Source organism: Rhea americana, unplaced genomic scaffold, assembly GCF_003343005.1.
Source record: "Rhea americana isolate MKP2758 unplaced genomic scaffold, rheAme1 scaffold_22, whole genome shotgun sequence".
In the NCBI taxonomy this organism is placed as follows: Eukaryota; Metazoa; Chordata; class Aves; order Rheiformes; family Rheidae; genus Rhea; species Rhea americana.
Genome location: NW_028186329.1, coordinates 6132840 through 6157842, shown reverse-complemented (window position 1 = coordinate 6157842; position 25003 = coordinate 6132840). Strand labels below are relative to the sequence as shown.

The 25003-nt window shown below is 38.1% G+C and overlaps 2 protein-coding genes across 2 annotated transcripts in view; one reads left to right on the top strand and one right to left on the bottom strand.

Moving 5' to 3' along the window:
• Positions 1-6099, top strand: part of PPIC (peptidylprolyl isomerase C) — a 19014-nt gene extending 12915 nt beyond the window's left edge. Inside the window, exons 2-5 of the mRNA XM_085305331.1 lie at positions 1906-2019; positions 2477-2570; positions 4150-4334; positions 5619-6099. Of these exons, the coding sequence (XP_085161457.1) occupies positions 1906-2019; positions 2477-2570; positions 4150-4334; positions 5619-5747 (522 nt within the window). The 3' untranslated portion in view covers positions 5748-6099. The remainder of the gene's footprint in view (positions 1-1905; positions 2020-2476; positions 2571-4149; positions 4335-5618) is intronic.
• Positions 6100-7678: 1579 nt separating this feature from the next.
• The window catches only part of SNX24 (sorting nexin 24), a 53344-nt gene continuing 36019 nt past the window's right edge, over positions 7679-25003 (bottom strand). Inside the window, exons 4-7 of the mRNA XM_085305420.1 lie at positions 15767-15861; positions 13918-13950; positions 13131-13195; positions 7679-8674 (exon numbers count right to left, since the gene is read on the bottom strand). Of these exons, the coding sequence (XP_085161546.1) occupies positions 8604-8674; positions 13131-13195; positions 13918-13950; positions 15767-15861 (264 nt within the window). The 3' untranslated portion in view covers positions 7679-8603. The remainder of the gene's footprint in view (positions 8675-13130; positions 13196-13917; positions 13951-15766; positions 15862-25003) is intronic.

Genomic DNA, 25003 nt, shown 5'->3' with positions numbered 1-25003 from the left:
TTCCTTTCCTTTCCTTTCCTTTCCTTTCCTTTCCTTCTTCCCGTCATGGAATAACCGCTGCACGTTGCAAGTAACAGTAGAGGTTTGTGTAAAACACAACAACCGATTTTCTTTAAGAGTTTTTGGTGAAGAATCTGACCGGGAGTTTTTGGAGATGCAGGCGTGCTCTGCTGAGGGGACCAGACCCCAGGATCTACATGCTCACTGACCTCGCAAAGAACTGTAAAAAATGGCTTAAAAGAAGAGGGTTTCTCTCTGCGAATGTGACACCTAGGGCTCCCGTATCTGCGTGCAGGATTTCCTGCCAGAAGCACGCACAGGCACGTTGCACAGTATGTAATCGGGAAGCCCAGAGCTTTCCAAAAGCGCCGACCGCCTGGCGCAGGTACGTGGAGCGCTAGCAGGAGCAGCGTGCGCTGTGTTCGTGAGAGCGRGGTGAGCCCCAGCAGCGCCGCTTGGAAACGCGGAGTGGGCCGGTAGCTTTGCCCCGYGCGGTGCAGCGCTTGGCTTGGGTTTGCCCTGTGTGACTGACTCCGCTCTGTAAAGCGTTTGGTGTCCTGACCCAGGAGTGCTGTCTGGTAGCCCCAGTTGCGTTGCCCGAGGCTGGTACMTTGCAGGMRGTCCTACCTGGAAGCGCAAGCTGCRTTGAGAAATCCTAGGCACGCAGTAGCCCSTGCCTCGATAGGCCTGGCCGCAAAACTCAGCGAGGTATGTCTACAAAGTCGTGAAGCAATCAATGAAAACGTGCTCTTAATACTTTGGGAGTCACACATGGAAGAAGTATTTTGTTTGGTGCCAAGGAAGTGGATGAAGTGTAGCAAAAGGAATTTTATTTTCTTTATGTTCGTTATAATGTTRTCCAGAAGTTCAGCAGTCACAGCCACGTGGAAGATCAAGAAATGGTAGAAATGTTTAACAGGAGAGCGTGAAAGAGGCATTCATATTGGAGAGAGACTATGGTCATTTATTATCGTTATTGGAGTAACTTCTTAGAGTTGCAGACAAGTAATATTTGGTCGAGTGCCACAAGGAACAACAAATACCACGTCGWAGGAATACACATTGCTGTTTCTTAGAAGTTTTAATAATCTTTACGTAACTTTCTCTGAACTTCAAAATGCCTCGTTTCCTGACAGCTGCTCCTATTTTCCGTAGTCACTGGAACATTTTTGCTTGTTCAAATATGCATTGATACGTTCTGAACTATATTAAAATGCTTTTAAACTCATTTGTCTTTTTTCAAGTACTCTTTTTAGCACTGTCTACGTTGAAGATTTTAGACAATGAGCTATCTAATGTAGCCTGGTTATATCTCTGGACAGTTCTGAATTCATATTTAGGAGGACAACCTCATGCTTTAGCAATAAGATTTTACTCTCATTGTTTGATGATTGAATGAAATTTTGGCTTTCATATATAATTACATACGCAGTAATGCCTAGAACAATGAAGATCAAGAGTGGACAGCAAACTATCTTTTTTGGGAAGTGTCTGTACTATAGTTCCTTGAAATTGTTCATGATGCTGGAATAGCAACATTGTTGTTCTTTATTTTCATATTTCATCTTTTCCATACTGTTTCATACAGTGCCTTCTAAATATATGCATAGCTGGAAAAAAGCTTCTTGAACCTTACYTACAATCTTGTGACAGAACAGTCCCACAGAGCACTTAAAAGGGATAAGAATCAAAACATATAAGCGCCAGGTCTCATGCATATTCTGCATAATCTGAAGTCAGTAGCTCTGARAAGATTTTTCTTAAGCAGCACCTTCAGCAGTTGAAGGATTCAGTTAACATAGACCAGCCAAAGGTTGTTTCTTACCATTTCAAGTTTTCAAAAGGCTTGCCTTTTTGTTGTGCTCATATTTGTATCACTTTTGTTTTCTTCACAAAAACATCCAGGTCTTCTTTGATGTGAAGATTGGAGACAGAGATGTTGGCAGAATTGTAATTGGATTGTTTGGAAAAGTTGTCCCAAAGACAGTGGAGAACTTCATTGTGCTGGCAACTGGAGAAGTATGTGGTTTTTCTCTCACCATGTACTCAAGTTTGGTCTGGGAAGTAAATGTTTGTTAAATGCTGTTTCAAGTGTGAACTGTCAGTCTTAAWTCAGTGGAATTGGTGAGGGAGAGAGCCGTCCCAGAGGCCGTGCTGTCTTGCGTGCATCCCTAAAGCCTTGCAGCTTTATTTGCAAAATGTGAATATGAGCTACTGGACGTCACCTCAGTCTACCCCTAGCTTGCAGATCTAGCAGGCAGAAGTACTGCGATCAGTGCATCAAAGTGCTGAATAATACCTGCTCTGTGCCAGCACAGCCCACCTGTATTTCAGTTTAATTTGTTTCTGATCAGTGTTTATCTCAGGTTGTGGTATATTCTGAGAGACAATGACCATTCACAGCATGTGCTTATTCCCATAAAACTGTGTAGGACTGGGTGTTATATTCACTTAAAGAACTATTTCCTTTTCTTAGAGAGGATATGGATACAAAGGAAGTAAATTTCATCGTGTGATCAAAGACTTCATGATTCAAGGAGGGGACTTTACTGTTGGAGATGGATCAGGAGGTAACATGCTCAGTATCTTCCAGCTTCCCTTTCTGTTGCACCTTTGAATGTTTACTGAAAAGATGGRTGAAACAGCATTGCCGCTCTTTCTTTCAACTAAAATCAATGAAGAAAACATTTCTTTGAGAAGCATCCAAAACAGTTCTAAGCCTCTTGGCGTATTAGCTGCAAATACTTGGATTACCAGATTATCTGTATGCTTAGGGATTCCCCTGTCCTCAATTTTTGCAGATAGATCTTTTCTGTCTATTTCTGCTCTGGCTGTGTGCTTCTACTCCTTCCCCCTGGTACTCGTTGCATCTGTACGTGAACCAACTCGAATTATCCAGCAGAAAACTAATCTGGATGGAAACAGTGACAAGCATGGAGGGAAGGCAAGGAGGGAGGGCACACACACTGTCCTCTCCGTTCAGCTCACCCAGCTTGGTGGAGCTCTCTGAAGTGTGCTAAGGGAAGGAATTTCAAAGCAGCTGTAGAGAAATTAGAAAGCGAGGGTTGTGCCCTCCCTTTTTTTCTCTTAATAAATTTAAAATCATAAACTTACCTTTGGTCTGACTCGCTATACCTAGCTTCTGGCCATTTATATCACTTCTTTCTCTTGAGCTTCCAGAAAACCAGTTCAGCCAGAAGGCACTTTGGAGGGCATGCCCAGCGCAGCATCTCTTGCCTTGCATGCGTTCTGGCGTCTGATTTCCTCTCTGCCTTTACAACCACGTTCTTTGGGTGCTACGATTTGAACTTTCCGCATACAATGTTAGCGACTTCCCCATTGGGACAGAAGGGAAACACGCGCAGCACACGCTTTTCCTTGCAGTTTGAACAATGGGGAAGGCTAAAACACTGAAGCCGCAGTTTAGCGTTAAAGGTAGGCAGTGTGCGTTTGCCTGCTGATACCTTGGGGTAGTAYCTGGCGGGGTGCTGGGAACAGTGCCTTACTGTGTTAGGCACTGTACAAATAAAGAACGCGACAGCCTTCTCCTTTCAAAATTATGGTAGTTTAAACATGACTCTCATGTTTTTTCTTCTAAATTATTTTAGGAACGTTGAAATCCTTATGTAATATTTATACAATTCCACACTGACTCTTTTAAGCTAACTTTCATTTGGTCTCTGTATTTCTAAACATGTCTAAAGCAATTTCATGTACTAGAGAAAAAAAAATCTATAAAACTACGTATTAAAATTGTCACAAAGCATGGTTACYGTATTTGAATGGCCTTAATTACCTAATTTAAATTTGCTGAACAGGGCAAAGTATAGTATTATTCAGTGGTGTATGTAAGCAGGACCTTTGCAGRTACTCGGCTTACTTCTTAAACTCAGAGGCTAAAGGATGATCAGCTTTAAATATTTCCTCATTATAGCTGGTGTTTTAGCTTTTTTTTGTTCTTTCCTCTACATACAAAGTACTTTTAGTTATGGATCACTGAGGATCTAGCAATGACGGTTATGGTGCTGCATTTACTCAGCCTCTGAATCTTCTCAATTCCTGAATTTATACTTATTTTTTTCCATTTTGAACAAAAAGGAGATTTCTTTTATTATTTATTTAAGTTTGCTTTATTATTTTGTGTCCTAGGAAGGAGTATCTATGGAGAAAGATTTCCAGATGAGAACTTTAAACTCAAACACTATGGAATTGGATGGGTTAGCATGGCTAATTCTGGCCCAGATACTAACGGATCCCAGTTCTTCATCAGTGTGACAAAGCCTTCCTGGTTGGATGGAAAACATGTAGTATTTGGTAAAGTCCTTGATGGAATGGTGAGTTAAAATATAGTGGTAAGATTACTCCAGGAAAATCAGGACAAATCTCAGAGCATTACATCTCTGTGGATGTAAYTTATCATACCGTAGTCATTCAAAACGGTTTATTGTTTGTTATCTAAGATGGACAAGATAGAAAATGTATGTGAAGTGCTTAAACTAGAACAGAAATGGCAAGTGGTGATTACAGAAATGGAAACTTTAATCATCCCTTTTGCTTTCAGATTTCTTGTTTTTAGACTACTAAGCATCAAAATCAACACTGACACCTGTACATACTAAATATTGGATAAATTCAGGTCTGTCTTTCACTATGAAATAATTTATTTCCACAAGCTAAAATCTAGCTTTGTAACATGTGCTAGTTGTGGGTAACACTTTTACAGTTTGGTCTTCTAGAAGTATACAAATGCATATATTTAGATCTGTTTAAAAAGAAAAAAAAGACTTATAACCGGCATCCTCAGAATGTACAGCTGCAAACTGAATAAATATTTGATTGCAGTAGAGGAACAGAATTTCAGTTTAAGAAATCGTACTTCCAGCTGMCTGTACTTGTACTAATCTGGTTTTCCCTTTAACTTACTCCCTTAATCGATGTTGAAATGAATGGGGAAAATATGACTTGTTGCATTGATCAAATCTATGAAGAGTTTGAAAGCCTCATCAAATCAAAACACTCTTCCCTTGCCCCACACCCTTCATATTGAATTCAGTTCTCATCGGCTACAGTAGTAATTAAAAAATGTTGAGGAGAGTTTTAGGCCAGAGGTATACTAATTAGCAATTACCTAAAGCCAGATACTGGAGAGCATGGTGCCTACTTGTACCATCTGGGCATAGGTTATGTGAGAGTAGCGGGAGTCATCAGACACAATTATTCTGTATGATCAGAAAAAAAACTTACTGCTTATCCTTTATGATGTGTAGATTCAATTGCTGCTCAAAGATCACAGGTAGACTTCGTGTTTGCTGGGTCGATCATTTGAAAGGATATTTTCGATTGTTCCTTTCTAACATTTTTACTGGCTGGAAGTGTTTTCAGAAGGGCCTGCAGCCTTCCATGTTAGTGCTGTCAACTGTGTGCCAGTTGCRGAGTGGCACAATTTATAGCRTGGAAAGACGACGTCTGTGGGAACTCAACATGGTAAAGGTCTTTGTTCAGAAGTTGCTTAAAAAYAAACAAATAAACGCTAAGAGCATTTAGTTATTTACCTGGTATTGGATTTGAGCCGCTGGAGTTTCCTTAGCTAACCTGAACTCTCTTTTATTTTTAAACAGTCTGTGGTGCACTCGATAGAGCTTCAGCAGACAGATGAACATGATCGCCCCCTTCAAGACTGCGTGATTGTGAACAGTGGCAAAATAGCTGTAAAGGAACCATTTGTAGTGGAAGTAGGTGACTGGTGAGGCTAAAAACCAGAATAGGAAATAAAATGTAATCATTCTTCTTTCAGGCCTAAGTTTTGGACTGATCTCAATTATCCATTGACTTTTTTCCTCAAAACATATGAGACTATATTTAGACAATACTTAACATCTGCCAAATACATAAAACTTGAAGTTCATATCCCACTAAATCCTAGAACTTGCAGAAAAATTCTTACCTGAAAAATTTCAAAATATTTCTATTTTTTCAAAGGTTTTGAATTGAAGTCATTTTGTTTTCTTTAGAAATTTTACAATATCTGTTACTGCTATTTTATCTGATAACATTTTCTGTGAGAATATCTGCATTTTTTAAGATGCCTGTAAAAAGTAAAATATTGAAATGTTTTGAAAAAACACTCTTGATTTCAAATAAATACTTAATAAAGAGCTGCTTTTTTTGCAAAAGGGCTTTTTTTTCAGTTGATTCAATAAATGATGTAAGGGTGCTGCTTTCGAAGAAATAAAAGAGCAGGGATGGTAAATCTCTCTGATCTTAATGTGTCAGATAAAGCCCCTACTGTCTTTCAATAAAAGACTGTATTCAGATACAATACTGTAATCAAGATAGAGCAGCTTAATTTATTGGTAAATAAAATGGTTGGTTAGAAAATGATTTAAAAACCCCTTGTTTTACAGCACAAAGCATTTTATAACACATAACTAATACCATCTAAGATGCAGCTCCAAAACACTAACTAAAAGTTTTGTTGTGTGCTGGAGATGTGTCTTTAAGTTGTTTTTGTTAGGCTACTTAAATGCCTAACAATGCCTTTACCTTACTTCTAAATTGGTAGCGTTTAAACAAAAGTTCAGTATAAAATACCACTTAGACAACTGTACTACATTTTTTTTAAAAAAACATGTTAATATTTTCCAGGAAAGAGATGCAGATTTTTTCCCATGAGTTTGCAGTGTTTTAAAAATTCAAGATAGAAGAGCCAATTCCTAGATCTGGTAATGGATTCACCCACCTGCAAAGTGGGTAGCACGACACTTACTTACCTTTTAAGAGGACACTGTCCKGAAGCTCACGCGAGATGACCTGTGGGGGAAGTGAGTACTGCAGAGAGGGGCCCTAGTCACCCAGCCCACAGCTTGTAAGTACCTGCTTCCCCCCCACCCCCCAAGGGAACAGGAAGACACTGGGGGGCAGGGATTTACCTGGGGTGATTTGCCGTTGCAGCACTGCTTCTGCTGGTTCACCATGCACAGCCCCAGGGCAAAGGGAAGTACYGATGCTTTTTGCAAAGAACTGTGGAAGGATTACTCTCCTCTTCAAAACGCAGCAAGAGGAATGGAGAAAGCCTCCAAATTTGCCTAGTACTAGGCAATCAGGCTTCAATTTTATCCATGTTCAGGTCGTGCTGTTTTTTTTCCCCTAACGTTCATTTTAAAAGTCACTAAAAAGCTGCACTCTGGAAGCAAGAGCAAGAATGGCATGTTCTCTCTCATCCCTGCAGCTTTGCACGAGTAGCTAAAGCTTGTTCCTGAAGGTTGATCGCTCAGACAGTAGAGGGCTGAATAAGGCTGAGATCACTGGTGTCCTTTCTAAATATGTCCCAACCACCCCCAAGGACCTTTAAAACAGATTACACAGGAGGAGGCAATTCTTGCTTCTCCAGCATCAGGTTTGTGTTAGCACCCAGCTTTGCCATTACTTCTTTTGCACAACTTTCCCTTCTTCTGTTTAATGCAGTGAATTGTTGGCTATCCACCTACACTGAAAAATGTTTTCCTTTTTTTTCCAAGACATAAAATTGTATAAATCTTCAGATAGCATAGTGCTGAGAGTCCTAAAGGAGCAGACACCCAAGTATTTTCTCATGCTTCATATGGAGATGTGAGTACCACCTCTGATAGCACAAGGTCTGAGAAATGTCTTATTTGAACAGATACGCACACAAAGTACATTCATTTTCTAGTAATTTATTTTGTAATGTTCAGTAACACACAAATTTCCAGTTAAATCTGAACATATATATGCATTTTAGTTTATTATTTTACTACTTAATCTTGCTTCAGCTTACCACAAAATCATATGCACTGATTCATAAAATGTTAAGATATGGAACACAGTCTGCAAGTTGACTTGAAGAGTAAACATGCACACACATTAGATGTCATAACTGAATGAGATTCATAAATGCCATGTAAAAATCTGGTAGATAAAATCCTTTAGATGAAGTCTAGACAACTTCCTGGAAGAGAGCTACGTATTTCAAAACATACAAGCCTGTTTTCCAATAGAAACTCTCCATATACATGCATTGGCTCTTTTCCAACCTAATATTAAGGAGCAGTTTTTAAAATAACTTAAGAAAAACGAACAAAATACTTTTAAGTTACTTTCCATTTTTTTTCTTGCTTTTAAAATCACTTCTTTGCAATCTCTCACATACTCTGTTCAGTGCCAGCACTTTCTGTCCACTGCCAGCAATGGGTAATGTGCTGGGTAAAATCCTAGTGCACAAAGGTTTAGTGTAATTTATGACAGAAATCCAGAAATAATTAGTAAAACTTTCAATTCTTTTCAAAGTTTAGTGTAATTCAGTGTATGACTTACTTCAGCTTTTAGTGTTAAATAGAGCACGTCTAGAGATAAGGTTTAAATAACTTCAGTACTGTTGCTCCCATATCTTTTTTTTTTTTTTTTTTTTAAAAAAAAAGCAGCAGTTATGACACTGATTTTTACCATAAAAAGATATAACGCTTGAATTTCAACTGAGGCTGTCCCTCTTGTGAGCATAATTATCACATTTCAGAATTTTATTCCCATTAATTCCATTGAACATGACTTGGAGACTTGCTTCAGCTTCTTCTAGCCATATGCCACTTCTACCTGGGCAGTAGATGAGGATAAAATATTCCGTGCAGAATGCCTTCTATAACTACATTTGGAAAGTCATCTGAAAAAAAACCCAAACAAACAAACAAAACTTGCTTTCTTATCTATGTCAATACAATATAAATGTTTTTGTGGAACTTAACAAGGCAAGGCCTAGCATAATTTAGGTTATTGCATCACTCAACTGTTTACCCGTGTTGGGGATGTGCTATTAGTAATGCTGTTTCAGCACTAAAGCCACTTTAGTATAGCACTGGGCATTGCATGAATGCGCTGCCAGATTTGTAGTTTATTGATTTAAAGGGATGCTCTAATACTTAATGCTGCTAGGCTCCAGCTCTTTATCTGAATCTTTTCTCACAAGGAAGATGGATTACAGTGGCAATTCAATTTCTAACAAAATCTCAATATACTTGAAGGAATTCCAAGATTGCTACTGGGAATACTTCAGAGCTGTTTTTCCATTGTGGTTTACAGCAGTGTTTAGACTGAGCAGACTTGAGGATGCCTGTGCCATCAGAGATGATCATTTGAGACAGGAAAATTTTAGACCGTGTAATCAACATAAAATGTCACATATGTTACATAAAGTCATCCTATAATATATCAGAAAGAGAAAAAACTCTATTCTCACCACAGATAGAGCGGAAACTGACACTTTTCATGTTAAATTTACCATGAAAGAATTACCCAAGGAAAGACAGCAATAGATCCACACAGAGGAAAGGCAGGATGTACATTACTGAAGGGAAAACATTTTTCAAATACACCAACTCCTGCCTTCTTAATGAAGGGGTTACTTTAATCACCAGGCATTAACATTAAAAATGGCTGATCTGATCTTATGATCTTAAAATAGCCAAAGAAATGGGTTTGCCTAGAAGATGTGTATATATATATATATACACACACATTCACACACACATATACGAATAAACAGACTGTATCTTGTACAGAACTTCCCACTCCAATCAAATCTTTCCTTCAGCTACTAGCCTATGGGATAGTCAGAAAGAGTGAGATGCAGCTTCCATTAAAATCATAAGATACTTGATAAATTAGATCACCTAATACAGGTGGGAATTAAGTTTTGCCCCTAGTCCTGCTAAAACCACTTTGAAGGTAAAAATATTAAACAGTAAGTAGATCAGGACTCAACAAGAAAACAATTTTTTTGGCTTAYAGGTGTTAAAACTAGCAGGTATTAATAAGGTGATTCTATGGTATTAAAGATTTTGCAAACAGATTTTAAGGATGATGTTATGACTGAATCTCCACCACAAACAATACATGCATATTTCTCCCCAATTTCTGATAGTAAGTCATTATAAATTGCTCATTAATATTTTGAATCCAATAATGATTTCTGAAGTCCTGCAAGCTCAGCTAACCCAAATCGCTCTGCTAGACTAACCCTGTGCTATTGTCATTAATGGTATTAAAAATACACTTTGTAAGAGCAATCAGATGGTTTCAGGCTAAATTAAATGCTGATGTTTCAGAAACCTGTTTTTACTGGTTCTTCTGTAATATATAGGACAAACATTGTATATGGGAAAATGAATATTGATTAAAAAAAATGAAACAAGTTTACAGCACCAGATTTACTGTGAGGCTTTGTTGCTTAAAAAAAATTCAAGCATATAAATTTAATTTTAATGTACAAATACACTGAAATACAGTCTCACAGATCCCCTACATGGATTAAAGAATCAGCAGAACAATTTTCAACCAAATGACAGGAAATCTGAGATTACACTATTCAACTCCTGAGGCATGATGCATTATTTTAGATTTTTTCTTCATTTTTCTTCAAAACAGAATGTAATTGGTCTTTTGTGTTTTATTAAAAAAGAAATGGCTGCCTTACACAAAAGATGTGTTCAAGTGCACAGCTGTTATGAAAAAAAGTGAATCTGAAAAAAAATCAATGCTATTTGTAACTACTATTTTTGAAAAATTCTGTTGCAACACAACAATGCTAAAGTAATGGCAGCACAGTATTTTGTAAAGACAACACTCAAAGAGTGAAATTTTTTTCCTCACTGTACTGTTATGTCCCACGAACATCTATTTTCTTTCACTACATACCCCACAACTGCACAATTTCTTTTTTTATTGGAAAACGTTAACATAGGCATTCCTGTGTCCCGGAGAGATTAACTCCGCTTCTGATCTAAACGACTTTCACAATTTGACTTCTTCAAAGAGTAAATGCAATGAATAGTTATTTGATAATGGACATGCACTTTTGGTCATAGTTTGAACAACTATGACTACTTTTTAAAAAGGAATCAGAACCTATTGAAGTATCAGAGAAAATTTTAGAAGACTCATTTATCTTTTTTCTGTGCTGTGAACTGAAAAAAAAAAAAGCAAAATTCAAGAGAGTGGTAAAATGCTAAAATTTAGCCAGTATAAAAGCCTTTTTTCTTTATAACCAGACTGAGCCAACACAGAATAACATCTATACTTACAGCTTGATTCCCCCTGCCCCCCTTTTTTAAGGCTGAAACTCACATTCTAGTTTGTCTTGATTTATAAAAGAGTAAGTTAAATAACTTGCAAGTGAACTTATTTTTTTACGGTCTTCCAAAGATAAGGAAGAACATTCACCTGCTGTATGAAATTCTAGACACTGTGTGTCAAATGCAAAAAGAAAGCCTTAGCAAAGGCCTGAAGAGCCCGTTGTTTTAGATATTTAAACATGTCACACGTTACAAGCAGCATTTATTTTTGATTCAAAGTAAAGAACAACTTAAAAGGAACAGTTACAAAATTCATTATAAAGTTCCTAATGAATTCAATAAAAGGAATTTTAGCCATGCTAAGAATACACATTAGGGAAGAAAGAAATACTGTTGCAGAACTGCCAAATCTTGAAAAGAAGTCATACAGCAAAACGTTAGTGTGGGCTGGAAACTTTAAGTGCTATCTTCATGTTTCAGGCTAACTGTATGTAAAATCTGTTTCATCTCTCTCAGGAATAGTATGAAATGAAAGATGTTGACCATTTACACCTACTCTGGAGGAATTCACGTTTGTAATTAAAAGGGATGTTAAACTTTATTAAGAGTRAGACATACGATGTTGCTAACTCTAAATATTAGCATCGCAGCATGGTGCAAACTTTCAGACAGAAGGAACTGTGTAGGTGCGCCGGTGTCAGTGCTGCAGCTTGGGTGAGCAGTAGCCTTGGGAGGTGACCCTTCCCACCACCTCCAGGCACAGCACTTCGGTGCTTTGGTCTTGTGCTTTGCTTTCCCACCTCAAACAGGTGCCCAGCCACCTGGCCMGGCTAAAGCTAGTTCAAAGTGTAAAAACAAGTGAGCAACCCAAAACCTGGAACGTATCTAGTGCGGACTGCAGTGACGCAGGTCCTCTGCACCGACTGTTTCGCTCTATACCTGGGACTTCAAATTCAGTAGGACTCCAGAGCTCAATCCTGTTGGGCCATTCTACTTGCTAACGTGGACACAGCCTGCAACAGACACTAACCTCCAAATACATGCTCTCCCAGTCCCCGTGGCTTTGAAGAAAAGCTTGAAAATGTGGAGGAAGTACACATCACTGGCTCAGAAACTACAAGCCAACACCTGTCCTTTCCTCAAATTACTCTTCGAAGTGCCGTGATTTTCAAGGCAGCTCAAGAACCTGACTCTTGATTTCAACCACAGCATTTTGTAAAATCAAGTAAAATCCCACATTTGAAAGTCTTAATTTACAGTTCTGGGAAAAAATTCTCCTATGGAATTGTATCCAGAGATATAAAAAAATCTAGAAACAAAAACATTTTGAATGCAAAATATAGAAGTAGTAACGGTTCTATCAAGTAAAACAATAAATCCAAGTAGAAGGCACTACTAGAAATAGTATTTTCTTCACATATTTAATTCTAGAAAGAAGATAGAGAATAAGCTCTATGTGTATTCATAATGCAAAGAAATGAGAACTTAAAAAAAAAAGTTGATTATAAGCTATTTCAAACACTCTTTTGAAGCATGTATTAAGAGATGAAGGCTAACATGAATGTCCAGTGAACCCATCAATTACACTTAAAGTATACATTCTTTTTTTTTTCTAAAGCGCTCTAGAGGTTATAAATGATAAGAAATAGTAATAATCCAAATGGAAATACAAACATGCTTGCAGTAAATCGACTGGTGTTTAGGGAAAAAGCACTTACAAAGGACTGGGCCTCTTAGTTCAAATGCTTCAGGCAAAACAGCCCAAAGGGTCAACAACAAAAAAAAAAAAAGCAATGTTCTTAGTCTTTTGATTTGAATTCTCAGTAGATTTGACTGAGAAGAAAACTGGGGGAAAATTCCATCCTTTTATAAATCATCCATTCTACTTAAGGTTTCAGCAGTCTCTTACATAAGAACTATGGCTTTATTGACAGGTTATTAGATTTTGGACGGGTGTCATTTGACTAGGCCTATATTAATAATAATGTGGTTTATGTGGTGCAGGGTCAGATCAGTAAAATGCTGTTAACAGATGACAGGTTTGATTACCGTTGGCTTTAGGCAAGACATATGGATCCCTTAGGAACAGCAGCACAGGCTGGTGGGACAGTTTGCTGGAAAGGTCAAGAACAGGGATGTCAGTATCAAGGGACAATAAACAGAATATTCTACAAACTAGCTTTGATAAAGCGAGGTGATCAAGCTGCTCGAGAGCAGGGTCAGCGCGTTTCAGCACACCGGGGCTGTCAAGAGGAGCACACCCCATTTCCAGGGAGCAACACTCGCCGTTCCTCAGCCCCAAAGTGAAACCATCAATGTGAAACCTGAGGTAAACAGGTCACGTTGTGGTGGGGCAGCCTGCAGCCAGCTCTGAGTCTTCCTCACCCCCATTTGCGCTGTAGTACTCAGCATAATGCAGGCTACCTCACCAACGGGAAACCTCAGCGCTATCTGCTCCTCTGTCTGCATATACTTGTGAGGTTGTGCAACCAAGTGTATACAGAGCTCCACGGAATGCACAGAGAAAACCCAAACTCCTAATTCCTTCTGATAGACCTTGCTACAAACAATACACTACAATGAGTGGAAACGTTCATAGACAACATCCTACTACGGTTTTATAAGAACTTTCTCAATACATGATGCATGCTCAGTTCATATGAAAAGTRGATCTAGTAAAGCTGATGAAATCAGCCACAATATTTAACAAATATACCTAGTTTTAAGGCTAAACTAATATTATGTTTAAAACTACAAGGAACAAATACAGGAAACACCAATAATTTCAAGTAGTTTATTAATCTAACATCCTAAAAAGAACAGGAATCAAGCTCACCTTGATTCTTCTGATTCTGTTTCATCAAATGAGCTGCAATTAAAGCAAGAGGAAACTTTGATTACAATAAAAAAAAAAAAAAAAGAAAAAAAAAAAAAAAAAAAAAAAAAAAAAAAAAAAAAAAGAAAAAAAAAGAAAAAAGAAAAGAAAGAAAAAGAAAATTCCTTTAACAACCACCAAAGGGAGCATTCTTTTTCTGGTCAGTGGCTGCATAATACGACATGATTAAATGAATGTGAAAGACCTTATCATTCTGCAGCCACTGCTTGGAAGTGGCAGCATCCATTCACTATAATAAACTCACATGCATACATATCTATCTATATATGCAGTGCTAGGATATAATTCCACTGAGGGTATTGGTTGACATCATAAACTACAAGTAAAAACTTGTAGTCTTGTCTGCTAGCTTGTCTCTAGATCACTAAAAAGTGAATATTTAGATTTGGGGGAGCTTTTTTGTTTTTTTTGGACAGTAAGGACAGAACATTTATAGTTTCATTCCAGTACTGAAAGTGGGATGACTGACAATATTACATAGACTGCATATGGAGTATATTTGCTATGATATGAACATTTTCAAAACCATTGTATAAGTGTGTTATATGTAGAATAATTCCTGCAGATCTTTAACATTAGCTGTACTAAAAGTGAACAATAATTTCCAAGCTTGATCTTACTATCTGCTTTTGAAACAACAATGCCARGAATCTGCAGAAAAATCATGGCCTGTATGTAGACCTAAATTACCCTTTGCAAGGTTACCCGTTTAAGGATGTAGAAAATGATTTAAAGCTGTACTGAATTTCCTTTGCGTTCTTGCATCTTACCAAAAGGCAGGTGCAGATTTACTCCCACATAGGAAAAACTAGATCTTCCCTCCAACCCGTTCCCAGCTCTCTGCACACCGCTGTGCTTCCAGCGTGGTTCCACCGCTCAGCAATGCAACCGTCCTGGTAACACTTCTGCTTTAATGGTGACGACAGGCGCATCAGAGCGGTAGACGTCTGAAAGACTCTAGAGACCACTCTGGGCCGTAGACAACTCTAAGTTAAGGAGGACCTCAAAATCATTTATAGCTTCCTCCATTCTCCTCCTGAGTGTGAATTCTCTGCTGTTAATGCACAGGAACTCCCCAAAAGCAGGAAAGGGACACATCATTTTCTTGGGAACAAGCTCTGACAACACTGCTGGCCTTGCCAACTACATCAGCTTGTCTAGTAAAAGAGATTATTCTCCCTACAAACGTTACACCTGTACATATAAGAGTTTCTGGTTACGGTATTTGGGGAATTTCTGTTATCCTTACACTAATCATAACCATACTTGGATTCCTTTCTTCTGTCCTGATCAAGAACCCTTCCCAGAGGAAGTGCAACATGGCCACTGAGGCAGGTGTTACCAAAGAGATGAAAGACACCATTTCCAAACACACATGGGTGGTCAAAGATGGCTGCAGAATAAATTTCTATTTCATCCAAATACTAATAAGCAGAAAACATACACACACAAAGGCTTTCTATGAAATTGTAGTGAGTTTTTATGAATATCTTTGAAAATTCCTTTCAATAGATACTCCAAGATCTACAAAAACCCAATTTTTCTCATCTAAACTCTCCTTTGCTTTCCAAGAACATTACATTAAATCTCACTAGTGTCTCTGAACAGACTAAATTTATTTTACCACCTTTTGGGGATATATAAACATACTTAACATGACCCTAATGCCCATTTATTTTACCGTGTAAGAGTTGGCAGCAAGACCATTTTAAGTCAATGCAATTGCATCAGCACTGAATGGATATGGGCCTTTTGGCCTCAATATATTTTTCAGTAAAYGAGCGCTTACCCACAGCTTTCTGCTTTTGGCAGAGTAGGTACATGGCGAACATTCAGGAAATCAAGAAATATTTTAGGGAGTTCTTCATTCTCTAAAATGACTGTCTGTAATAAAAAAGGGACAATAAGAAAACCAAGATTTTTTCGTATTTTAAATATCACACACTTGAGCACACTTCTGCTCAAGCTAGCAAAACACTTCTCACTTGCAACACCTGTTCAATTCTTCTCCAATATTTTTCACTTATTGGAGTGCTTCATTTCAATTGAGAAACCACAATTCTTAATGAATCACATCAAAAACATTCAGCTCATGCTACTATGTTCTTAGACTATGGGAGATATTTTCATGTGTCATCACCAGTGACAAGCTAGATGCGTCTCATGCAGAGATGTCTGATTCTGAAAGTAAAGTACTGACACACTCATTTGTGAATAAAATTCTGTTTACGTAAAACATAAAATAAAGCAGCTACAGCTCAGTGTTTTCACATACACCTCCCAGAAGATTCCTGTCTGGCACATCAGGGAAAAAARGAAATCTTTAGTTTTTACAATTTTATTAATGCATGCGTAAGTAAATGCTAACAAGGTAAACTGTTTACTTGGCTTGACAGATCAGCTTACAATATACTCCGTACACCTACGCTGCCACCCCTAACGACAGAGCTCTCAAAGAGCTGCTGTCTCTCTAGACCCGCCACGTGCTTCCAGAGCAGTAACATAATGGTTGGACTCACTCTTCTTTCTTTTTTCACTGATGAGATGATTCTATGATGTTAAGTAAATTAATTAGCAGTATAATTACTTAAACATACATAGCAATTAATGAGATGGTTCGGCATGCATTTGTCATGAAAGAATGACTTTTAAAGAAAAGGATAGATCCCTGACAGTTTTATAGAAGCAGCGCCCAAATCATTGCTGATCTTTAATTTTCACATAAAACAGACAAAATAGTTTATAAATTCAACCAATGACTCACTGAAAGATTCAATCCCTACTTACTTGTTCATGCTGCAMTCCAGTCTCAGAGCACACACAGATCTACGTAGCTGTTTGAGTACAGTACTTCACAGATAAATGAAAGCCACACGCTTTTTCCTAAATAGCTTTCCTTCACTGAGGCCTGATCATAGACCGAATGTGTGTACAGAAGAGGCTTTACTGAATTCATAAATTACTAGTTAATCAAAACTGCTTGCACAAGTAAAGCTATCCACATAGAGAAGCAACAAGAACAGTAACGGCTCCTCTGCTTACATTCAGGAGATAACTTAAACCTGCACGCGTATTCTTTCACATCGTAGTATCACTAAGAAGATGCAGTAGTATGTGGAGGATAATAGAATCACAAAAAAATTTACGTTGGAAGCAACTTCTAGAGGTCACCTAGTCCAACCTGCTCAAATCAGTCTAACTCCAAGGTTCAATAGCCAACAGCTTGGTTATCTGTGTAATGAAAACAGTTAGTGTGACAATTACCTAAAATGTCTATGGACTTAAAGAGAGAAATAAATTTTAAAACGGAAGTATTTGGAAATTGGTTTCCTTTTTTATATTATAGTCCCAACTCTGAATTCGGTGGCTACATTTCTTCAACAGCAGCTGAGGTCACCACTATCAAGCTGAAAAAAAAGGAAGAACACGCAGCAGCGCAGAGCTTCTGAACTGCTGTATTGTAGATTTTAATGGCTATGTCAACTCCTGCGGAAGAAACAGGAACGTCTGAAATGTAGGCAAGTGTTAAGCCTTTCAGTTCACCTCTATACGAGGATGCTGCATTACATGCCACCTCATTTGCATTCTGTGAAATCAGCACTCTGCTGCTGCAAAATTCATCTTGTTCTGCATTCAAGATATGCATAAAAGGAGGGGTGGAGGGGGATGCATATTCAGAGGGTGCGCGCACTGCGTAACAATGCCAGACAAAACCACCTCCCTGATAACATGCAACGGAGAACTACAAACAAGTTGTATAAAGATGCGTTAAGGGCATCCCACACTTCCGTGCAACCTCACGCTTCTTGACAGCTTCTTCCACAAGCTGAGCTGTCGGCTGAGGCTGCTGAGCAGAACAGCGGTTGTGGGCGAAGAACAGAAGGATACGTCACTGTGCAAAAAGAAATAGCCCCRACAAGGCTAACAAACCTCTCTGTTGCTCTTTCCGCCCACTCCAGATTAGTATCTCATTATGCTGTGCACCGAGTCAGCTCAAACCCTGCCAACCAGCTAAAGCTTATCTGCCTAATATCTGCCCTGATATTAGCAAAAAAATTGTACTAAAACATTTAAGGAAAYGGCATCTATTTCAGAGTCCTCTCTAAGTAGTTTGTTAATTGTTAATTCCTCTATGTGATGATCAGTAAACTTGAAAATGTAGAGTTTGCAAAAAAGCAAAAGCAATTTTGCACAGCACTGTATTTGCACCCTGCCTCTGCTAATGTGGAATCTGTCATTTCCAGGATTTCATGAAGGGAGGTATGACTGCACTGAACATGGGAAGATTTTCCCATTAATGTAATGCAATATGGATTTTAAGGAATTTAAAAAAAGAAAAAAAAAAAGACACAGGTTAATTATACTAATTCAGGGTCAAATTATCTGCCTCCATTGGCTTCAATGGAAAAGGGCCAGCAGATAATCCAGCCCTTCAATTTACACACTAGAAAATGAAGGAAAAGAGAAAAAATAGGGACAACAAAAGAACAGCCACACTGCATTAGCTGTGTATGTCTAGCCGTATTTCCCACCACTAGTAGGAGAAYGGACACGAGGGGAAAAACAGAAGGATTCTCAAGTTCATATTCTTTCGTTCAGTAAATACTCTTAAGTTAGAAAGAAAAGCGATCATAATTGGTTTAATTTACCTAGAACAAAGGATATCACCACATATTTTYGAGTTCTGACAAAAAATTTTAAGAAATGCGTATTTTGCAAACTTTGTCTTTAAATAACAGCTAAGCAGAAAATGAACCGGCAGGTGAACCTCTAAGCCACTACTACTTGTGATGCAGTGTGCTCAAATGCAGCCTTGGCTCAAGTAAGTAAAGGACATTACCTTGTAAACATGACTACTGCCTACAATGTTCTGCAGTAAGGAACTTAGAAGATACATTTTCAAAGAAATGAAAACTTACAATTWGTCTATTAGTAATGTGGTTTTCGAGTGCATCTGATTTCTACCAAGATCATAGCAATGAGTTTCAAATGTGCATCCCCAGAGTGTTAAATAGGCTAATTTAAAAAAAAAGAACAGCATGCATATTTCCTTCCTAAAATAAAAAAGAACTAAAACACCCAATACAGCCCCTAGCAAGTGATTTGGGAAGCAACTCCAGAAATACATTTTTCAAACTCATTGATTTCAGCTGAACTAGGAGCATAAGCACCATATTTTCTTAAAAAAAATCGTAAAGGGTGTTTATCCGTTACTGTCACACTTTAATGAACTACTGCATGCTTCAGAAAAAAAAGAAACCACACGGGAAAGCCTGATGTTTACATCAGCAGAAATGTCTTTTTCTTTGAAAGGGTGCAATTATTATTATGTAACACAAATCACTAAAATCCCAATTTTTCTACCTTATCAGTTTCATAAAATCATGTTCCCTAAGGACGTCATTGATTAGTTGCACATGTTCTTTCAGTGACATCCAAAATACTTAATTGTCGGTTATCTTTTCTCCTTCAGCCAGTAAAATATAGTCGCAAAATTGCAAAGGGACTTGTTCTGCCTTAACCTTAGCTAGATGCCATCATGCAGTGGAAAACAGTGCTAAAATATCACAGGATAATGCTCTCCAACAAGGGAGACATATAAACAGTATAATGATTTCCCACGAGTTTCCTTTTTAGAAAATTGTCACTAAAGCCAGGGTAAATGGTGACATATCTTCACAGAGGACAYCGTGAAATCGAACACTGGCATTCTAGTTAGGTGCAAACCTACTCATCAGCCAATTATAACAGTAACTGAACATCTCGCTGAAAACTTGAACAAGACCACTTTGCTAACCTTAGGAGATCATGCCACAGGAATGCATTGTTTTCAGGGATTTTTTTTTTTTTACTATTATTATTGCTGTTTTTTAAAAAAATATTTTAAAATTCCTTTCGCATGATCATCTATCACACTTTCTCAAGGCTGCTGGAACACTCATCAGTGAAGGAGAAATGAAAGGGGGGAGCTAAGTTATAGTTTTTTTTTTTTTTTTTTTAAGGCTCCTTGTAGTCTTTTCCATTCATTCTGGTTCAGTTTGAAATGCCGTACTGTTAGGGTGAAGAAGTTCATGACAGTTTTTCCTCTCTTCACAGGGAAAGATGCTTCACAGAACCTAATTCAGTGGTGCAGCTAAAAATGGGGGAGAAGAAAATCAATATGTTCCAGCTACAGTAAGTAGGCTGGAGTGTCAGTCTCCACTGGGACCGAAACCCACATCTTTTAGAACACTTTAGAGTCTATATTCTTCTATTAACCTGCTTTCCTGCTGCTGCTTTACACAGTCCCAGGAAATGATAAAAAGGTTAGCAAAAGAACATATTAATGAAAATCCAAATAGAGTAGATGAAGGCACCAGACTTTTGAGAGTAAGCTTTCTTCTTTTCCAAAGAAGAAATAGCAGATACAATATAATGCTTTATATTACTCAGTGCAAGGAACAATRAAGTTCTTCTGCAGTGAGAATGTTGCACATCATCAGCAAGAAATATTTCTAAATACGTCACTTAAATTATCACAGTAAGGGCTCTCCGCTTTCCATTACCAGGTGAATTTGTAAGAACAAAAGAAGTATCAGCTAAACTCTGCATACGGACATAAGTAGTATGAAAACACACACACAGCGAAATAGAAGTGATGCTGTATAGGAAGTACCAGCTAGGTAATGCCCCTAAATCACAAACCACAGGAAAGTCAATAGTGCTGGGGGTGCCCTCTACACAGGGGAGCTTGAACAGAAACAAGATGCTGATGGTAAGTATTATATGCCAACATACTTTCAACAAAGATCTATAAGATATTACCTGGAAGTTAATGACAGTAATTATAGCCACAGAAACGAAAGGCTGGACTTTGCGTAAAGTCGCAAACGTATAATAAATAAATAAATAGAAGGGAGCTGCACCCCCAAACCTCAAGACTGGAGAATAGTAGAAAAAGTCYCGCATCAACTATCAAACCAATTTATTATACTTTTGGTGAACTTAAGCTCACCAGATACCTCCTGTGTGACAAATACTTCTTTCACAACGTTCTCCAGCTGCACAGAGGATAAATGACTGCTGGAACTTCATTAAAGATATGCATAAAACTTGATGGCAGTGACTATAAACTATTAGCATTTTCACTTAAGCCTTATCTAACCTAATTTTAGAGCACTTGACTCACTTTGATTTAAAAGTGCTACCAATTAAGTTTTGCGGTAGAATAAGTACTTTAGTTAGAGAGTTACTTAATTATACATTTACAGTTAAGTTTACGCTTAACTACCAAGGGATTGGTCTGAAGCCAAGTATAACCCATTTGATGTGGAAAAAAGAAAACAAAACAGCAAAATATAACAAAATATTACCAAAAAACATCTGGAAAACTGTGAACATAATGAAGTAGAAGCAAACAACGAATCTCTCTTCATAGAAAAATAGGATATTATCCCTTCAAAGATTAGAAACAACGTGCAACAGATCACATTTCCTTTGAAAAACAAGAATTAAAGGTAGAAGCAGTCAATATAGTTTCCTGCGACACTGCTCAAAGGTTTCAAGGATAAGACAAAGCTGCAACCAAAATGAAAAAAATCAACAGAGCAAAAGGGAAAGAAGAGAAGCAGAAAGGCAGTATGAGTTAATGCTATGCAAAAAGATTAGCATGAACAAGAAAGGCTTTTAAAAATAATTAACAGGAAATGGTAGTACACTGAGGAAGCAGATCCATTAATGACAAAGACAGACACTGAAATAAAAGTTGATTTTAAAATCACTGAACAGAAGTGTTTTTTAAGAGTCAGTGGACCACTAGGAGAATGAACAATTAACAGCTAATTAAGTCTAAGTCAATAATGCTGCTGATACTAACCAGGTGCAGGAATACTTTAGACAATAATAGGTATAAATCAGTAGATCCAGACACATTCTAGGATGCTAAACTAAAGAAAATAGGTAGTTATGCCTGAAAGGTACAGGGGAAGAAAGTCTGGAAGAAAGCTACTGCATTGTTTTTTTAAAACACACAAAAAAGGGGAAAAAAGTAGGTAAAAGCAGAAGTTTAAGCTTGCAGCCCTCTCTTCTAAGTTTAAAGCAGCTAAATACATAATCACATACAAATAAGCTGTAATAAAAAAAATTATTCTGGTTGCAAATTAGGACACCTGAGAAGTCTGGAAACCAGTAGGTTTTTGGTTTTCATGCAGTCAGATACTGCCCTCTTCCCATACGCTGGTCTTTCTGCATTAGGCAGAAATCTAATTGGAAAAAAACCAAAACTACGCAGCAGTATCTGAGCAAGTAATTAAAGTCACCCTCATAAATGCATACTCTACCTTAGGGTGAACGAAGCTGTTATTGGAAACATCAGATCTAGATTTTCCAAACTTTCAATATATTTTTTAATCCTAACAGCATTCCTCTAAATTTGGGGGATTTGTGCATGTTTCTGTTTTTTTCAATAAGTGGTAACCCTTACAACATTCATCACTGCCAGATTTAAACTCTGAATCCTTAGTTTAAAACACATATTTCTTTTCTTTTTTTTTTCCTTTTCTTTTTTCTTTTTTTGTTTGTGGATCCTCATCAGAGAATGTCTCTAACTGAAGTCATGAAATACACAGAAGAGTGTTTGCCGTATTCATTCAGTTCAGTAACAAGTCAAGAGGACCACACAGTACTCCTCCAAAGGATCTTGCAGAAGAAATTGATGAAGCAAAATGCTGTATAATGCATTGGGCATGGCTGCTTCTGAACCAGAAGACTGCGCCACAGCAAACAATGATTTTGAAAAAGACTACCAGGAGAGATCTGGGGATTTACCCCTGGCTAGTTGGTATGAGACAAGTTAGTAGCAACGACAATAAGGAAGAGAACCAGCAGCACATCGATAAATATATTAGGTTAGCAAAAAATCACTGTGGTTCCTGTTAAGAGCTACGTTGTTTCAAAAGCTTATTTGAAACCCCTGAAAAGACAACCAAGCTCACAGATAAGGGTGACCCTGTTGATAGAGCCGATCTGCATTTCCAAAAGGCTTATTTTAACAAAATCCCTCACCCAAGGCTTTAAGGGAAACCAGGCAGACATGGTTCTTCCAAAGGTAAAAAAAACCTGTTAGAAGTGAAGCATAAGGTAGGAGTACACAGCTCGTGCTTGCAACGGAGGGATGTCACCGTCAGCACTGCTCAGAGATCTGTGTGGGACTGAGGCTGTTCAGTGTGCTAACAAACAGCATGGAAAATGAACTTAGCAATGAGGTAACAAAATTTGCCAACAATATCAATTACTTAGTAAAGAGAAGGGTCAATTGTGAAGAAATCAGGAAATATCTTACAGGACTCAATATATTACGGGAGATGAAATTGTACTTGAAATTCACTGAGACAAGTGTAAAGTGATGTATACGTGGAAAAAAGGAACACACGCAGTGACGCGTTTTGGGCTGAGCATTAGTGATCAGAGGACTGAGGTGCTTGGGGTTTCAACAGATCCAATAAATATTTGCTTTTTTAATTGTTACTGAATAATAAGCATATAAAAATGTTATCAGAAAGCATTAGAGAAGAAATCAACAAATTACTAGAAATTAGAAAAAAATATTATCTATTATTAAAAATCAGAAAATATTAAAAGAGGAACCAAAACAAGAGGGAGAATATAACACTATTCTCTGATTTCCTGGTTTGCCCACTACTTTGAACAGCGTGCACGGTTCGGATTCTTAGAAAGGACACTATGGGGCTGGAAGAGGGTCAAAGCAGGACAAAGAGGATTGCCCAAAGCATAGAACGAGTTCCAGACTAAAAGAAAACCACCACCACCCACAAAAATAAGCGCGGACTTTTCAGGCTGAAATAGCTGGCGGGGGGAGAGAAGAGGCATGCTTTAGGCCCTGCGAGCAGGCGCTGAAGTGGCAGGGGCAATGGAGGGGAGATGATCCAACCCTTCTCCCTCACTTTCAGCTGTGAAAAGTCTCACTTTAGAAATACGCCCATTAAAGACGCGTAAAGCCAAATAAAATTAGCACAAAGTAAGGATAAAACAGAAGGAACTTAATGGAAGGCAACAAACATTTTAAGGGATCTTAAAACATCACTTTGAAGCAAATAGCGCTTGTGTTCTTTTAGTCCTATTGCATAAAAATTATCTGAGAGCAAATACATCTCTAAATGTGAAATAAAAGTGAAAAAAAGTATTTTTTTAATTTACCAAATGTTTTAAGTAGACAGGCTGAACAATATATTAAAATAATTCACACCTCATTGAAAAATACTATTTGGTAGAGAATATTTTAGCTGCAGAATAACTACAGTGTTTTGTAAGTATTTTCATTTTTAACTTCCAGACATTAAAGTACATTCAAAATATCACTCTTTGCTTTACTCTTAATTACGCTGCATTTCAAAGAGGAGTTTGAAAAAATTGTTGCCTGTTTCCGTACAGAATTTTCCCCCCACTGACGTATTTTCTATATGCTACGTTTACAACGCCTGTAAACGGTCAGTAATAAAGAAGAAAACCTATGAGCAAGCGTGAAGAAAACGCTACGCTGAAGAGCGAAGCTGCAGCTTGCTCTCCGGAGCGCCGAGAGCAGCAGCGGGACTCGGCAGCTCGCGGCGCGCAGCACCGCAGCACCCCCGGCTCGCTCGGCCCCCCCGAGCCGCCCGCTGCACGAGCCCGATTCGAGGGCGCTGCAGCCCAGCCCGCTCTCTTAACATGCGGACCTTGGACTGGACGTTGGATTTGTTGGCCGAATAACGTGGTTTTGGTCAAATAACGCAGCTTCAAATGAACTGAAAAAGCCCACAAAAATCCTAAAGCATTTAGAGCTCCAAGAAAGACTTAAGAACAGCTTGGAAATAAAATTTGTATCTATCTATTTTACTCCTTAAGAAAGAGGTCTCCTAGCTCTAATTCACAGTGCTGCCTTTGCTGGGAACAAGGAAGGGCCAGGTGGTGGATGGAGGCTGATAAAGCGAGCCGTGGAAGCAGCCTGGCTCGCCACAAGAACGACAACCTCACGCAAACGCCATGTCAAAAC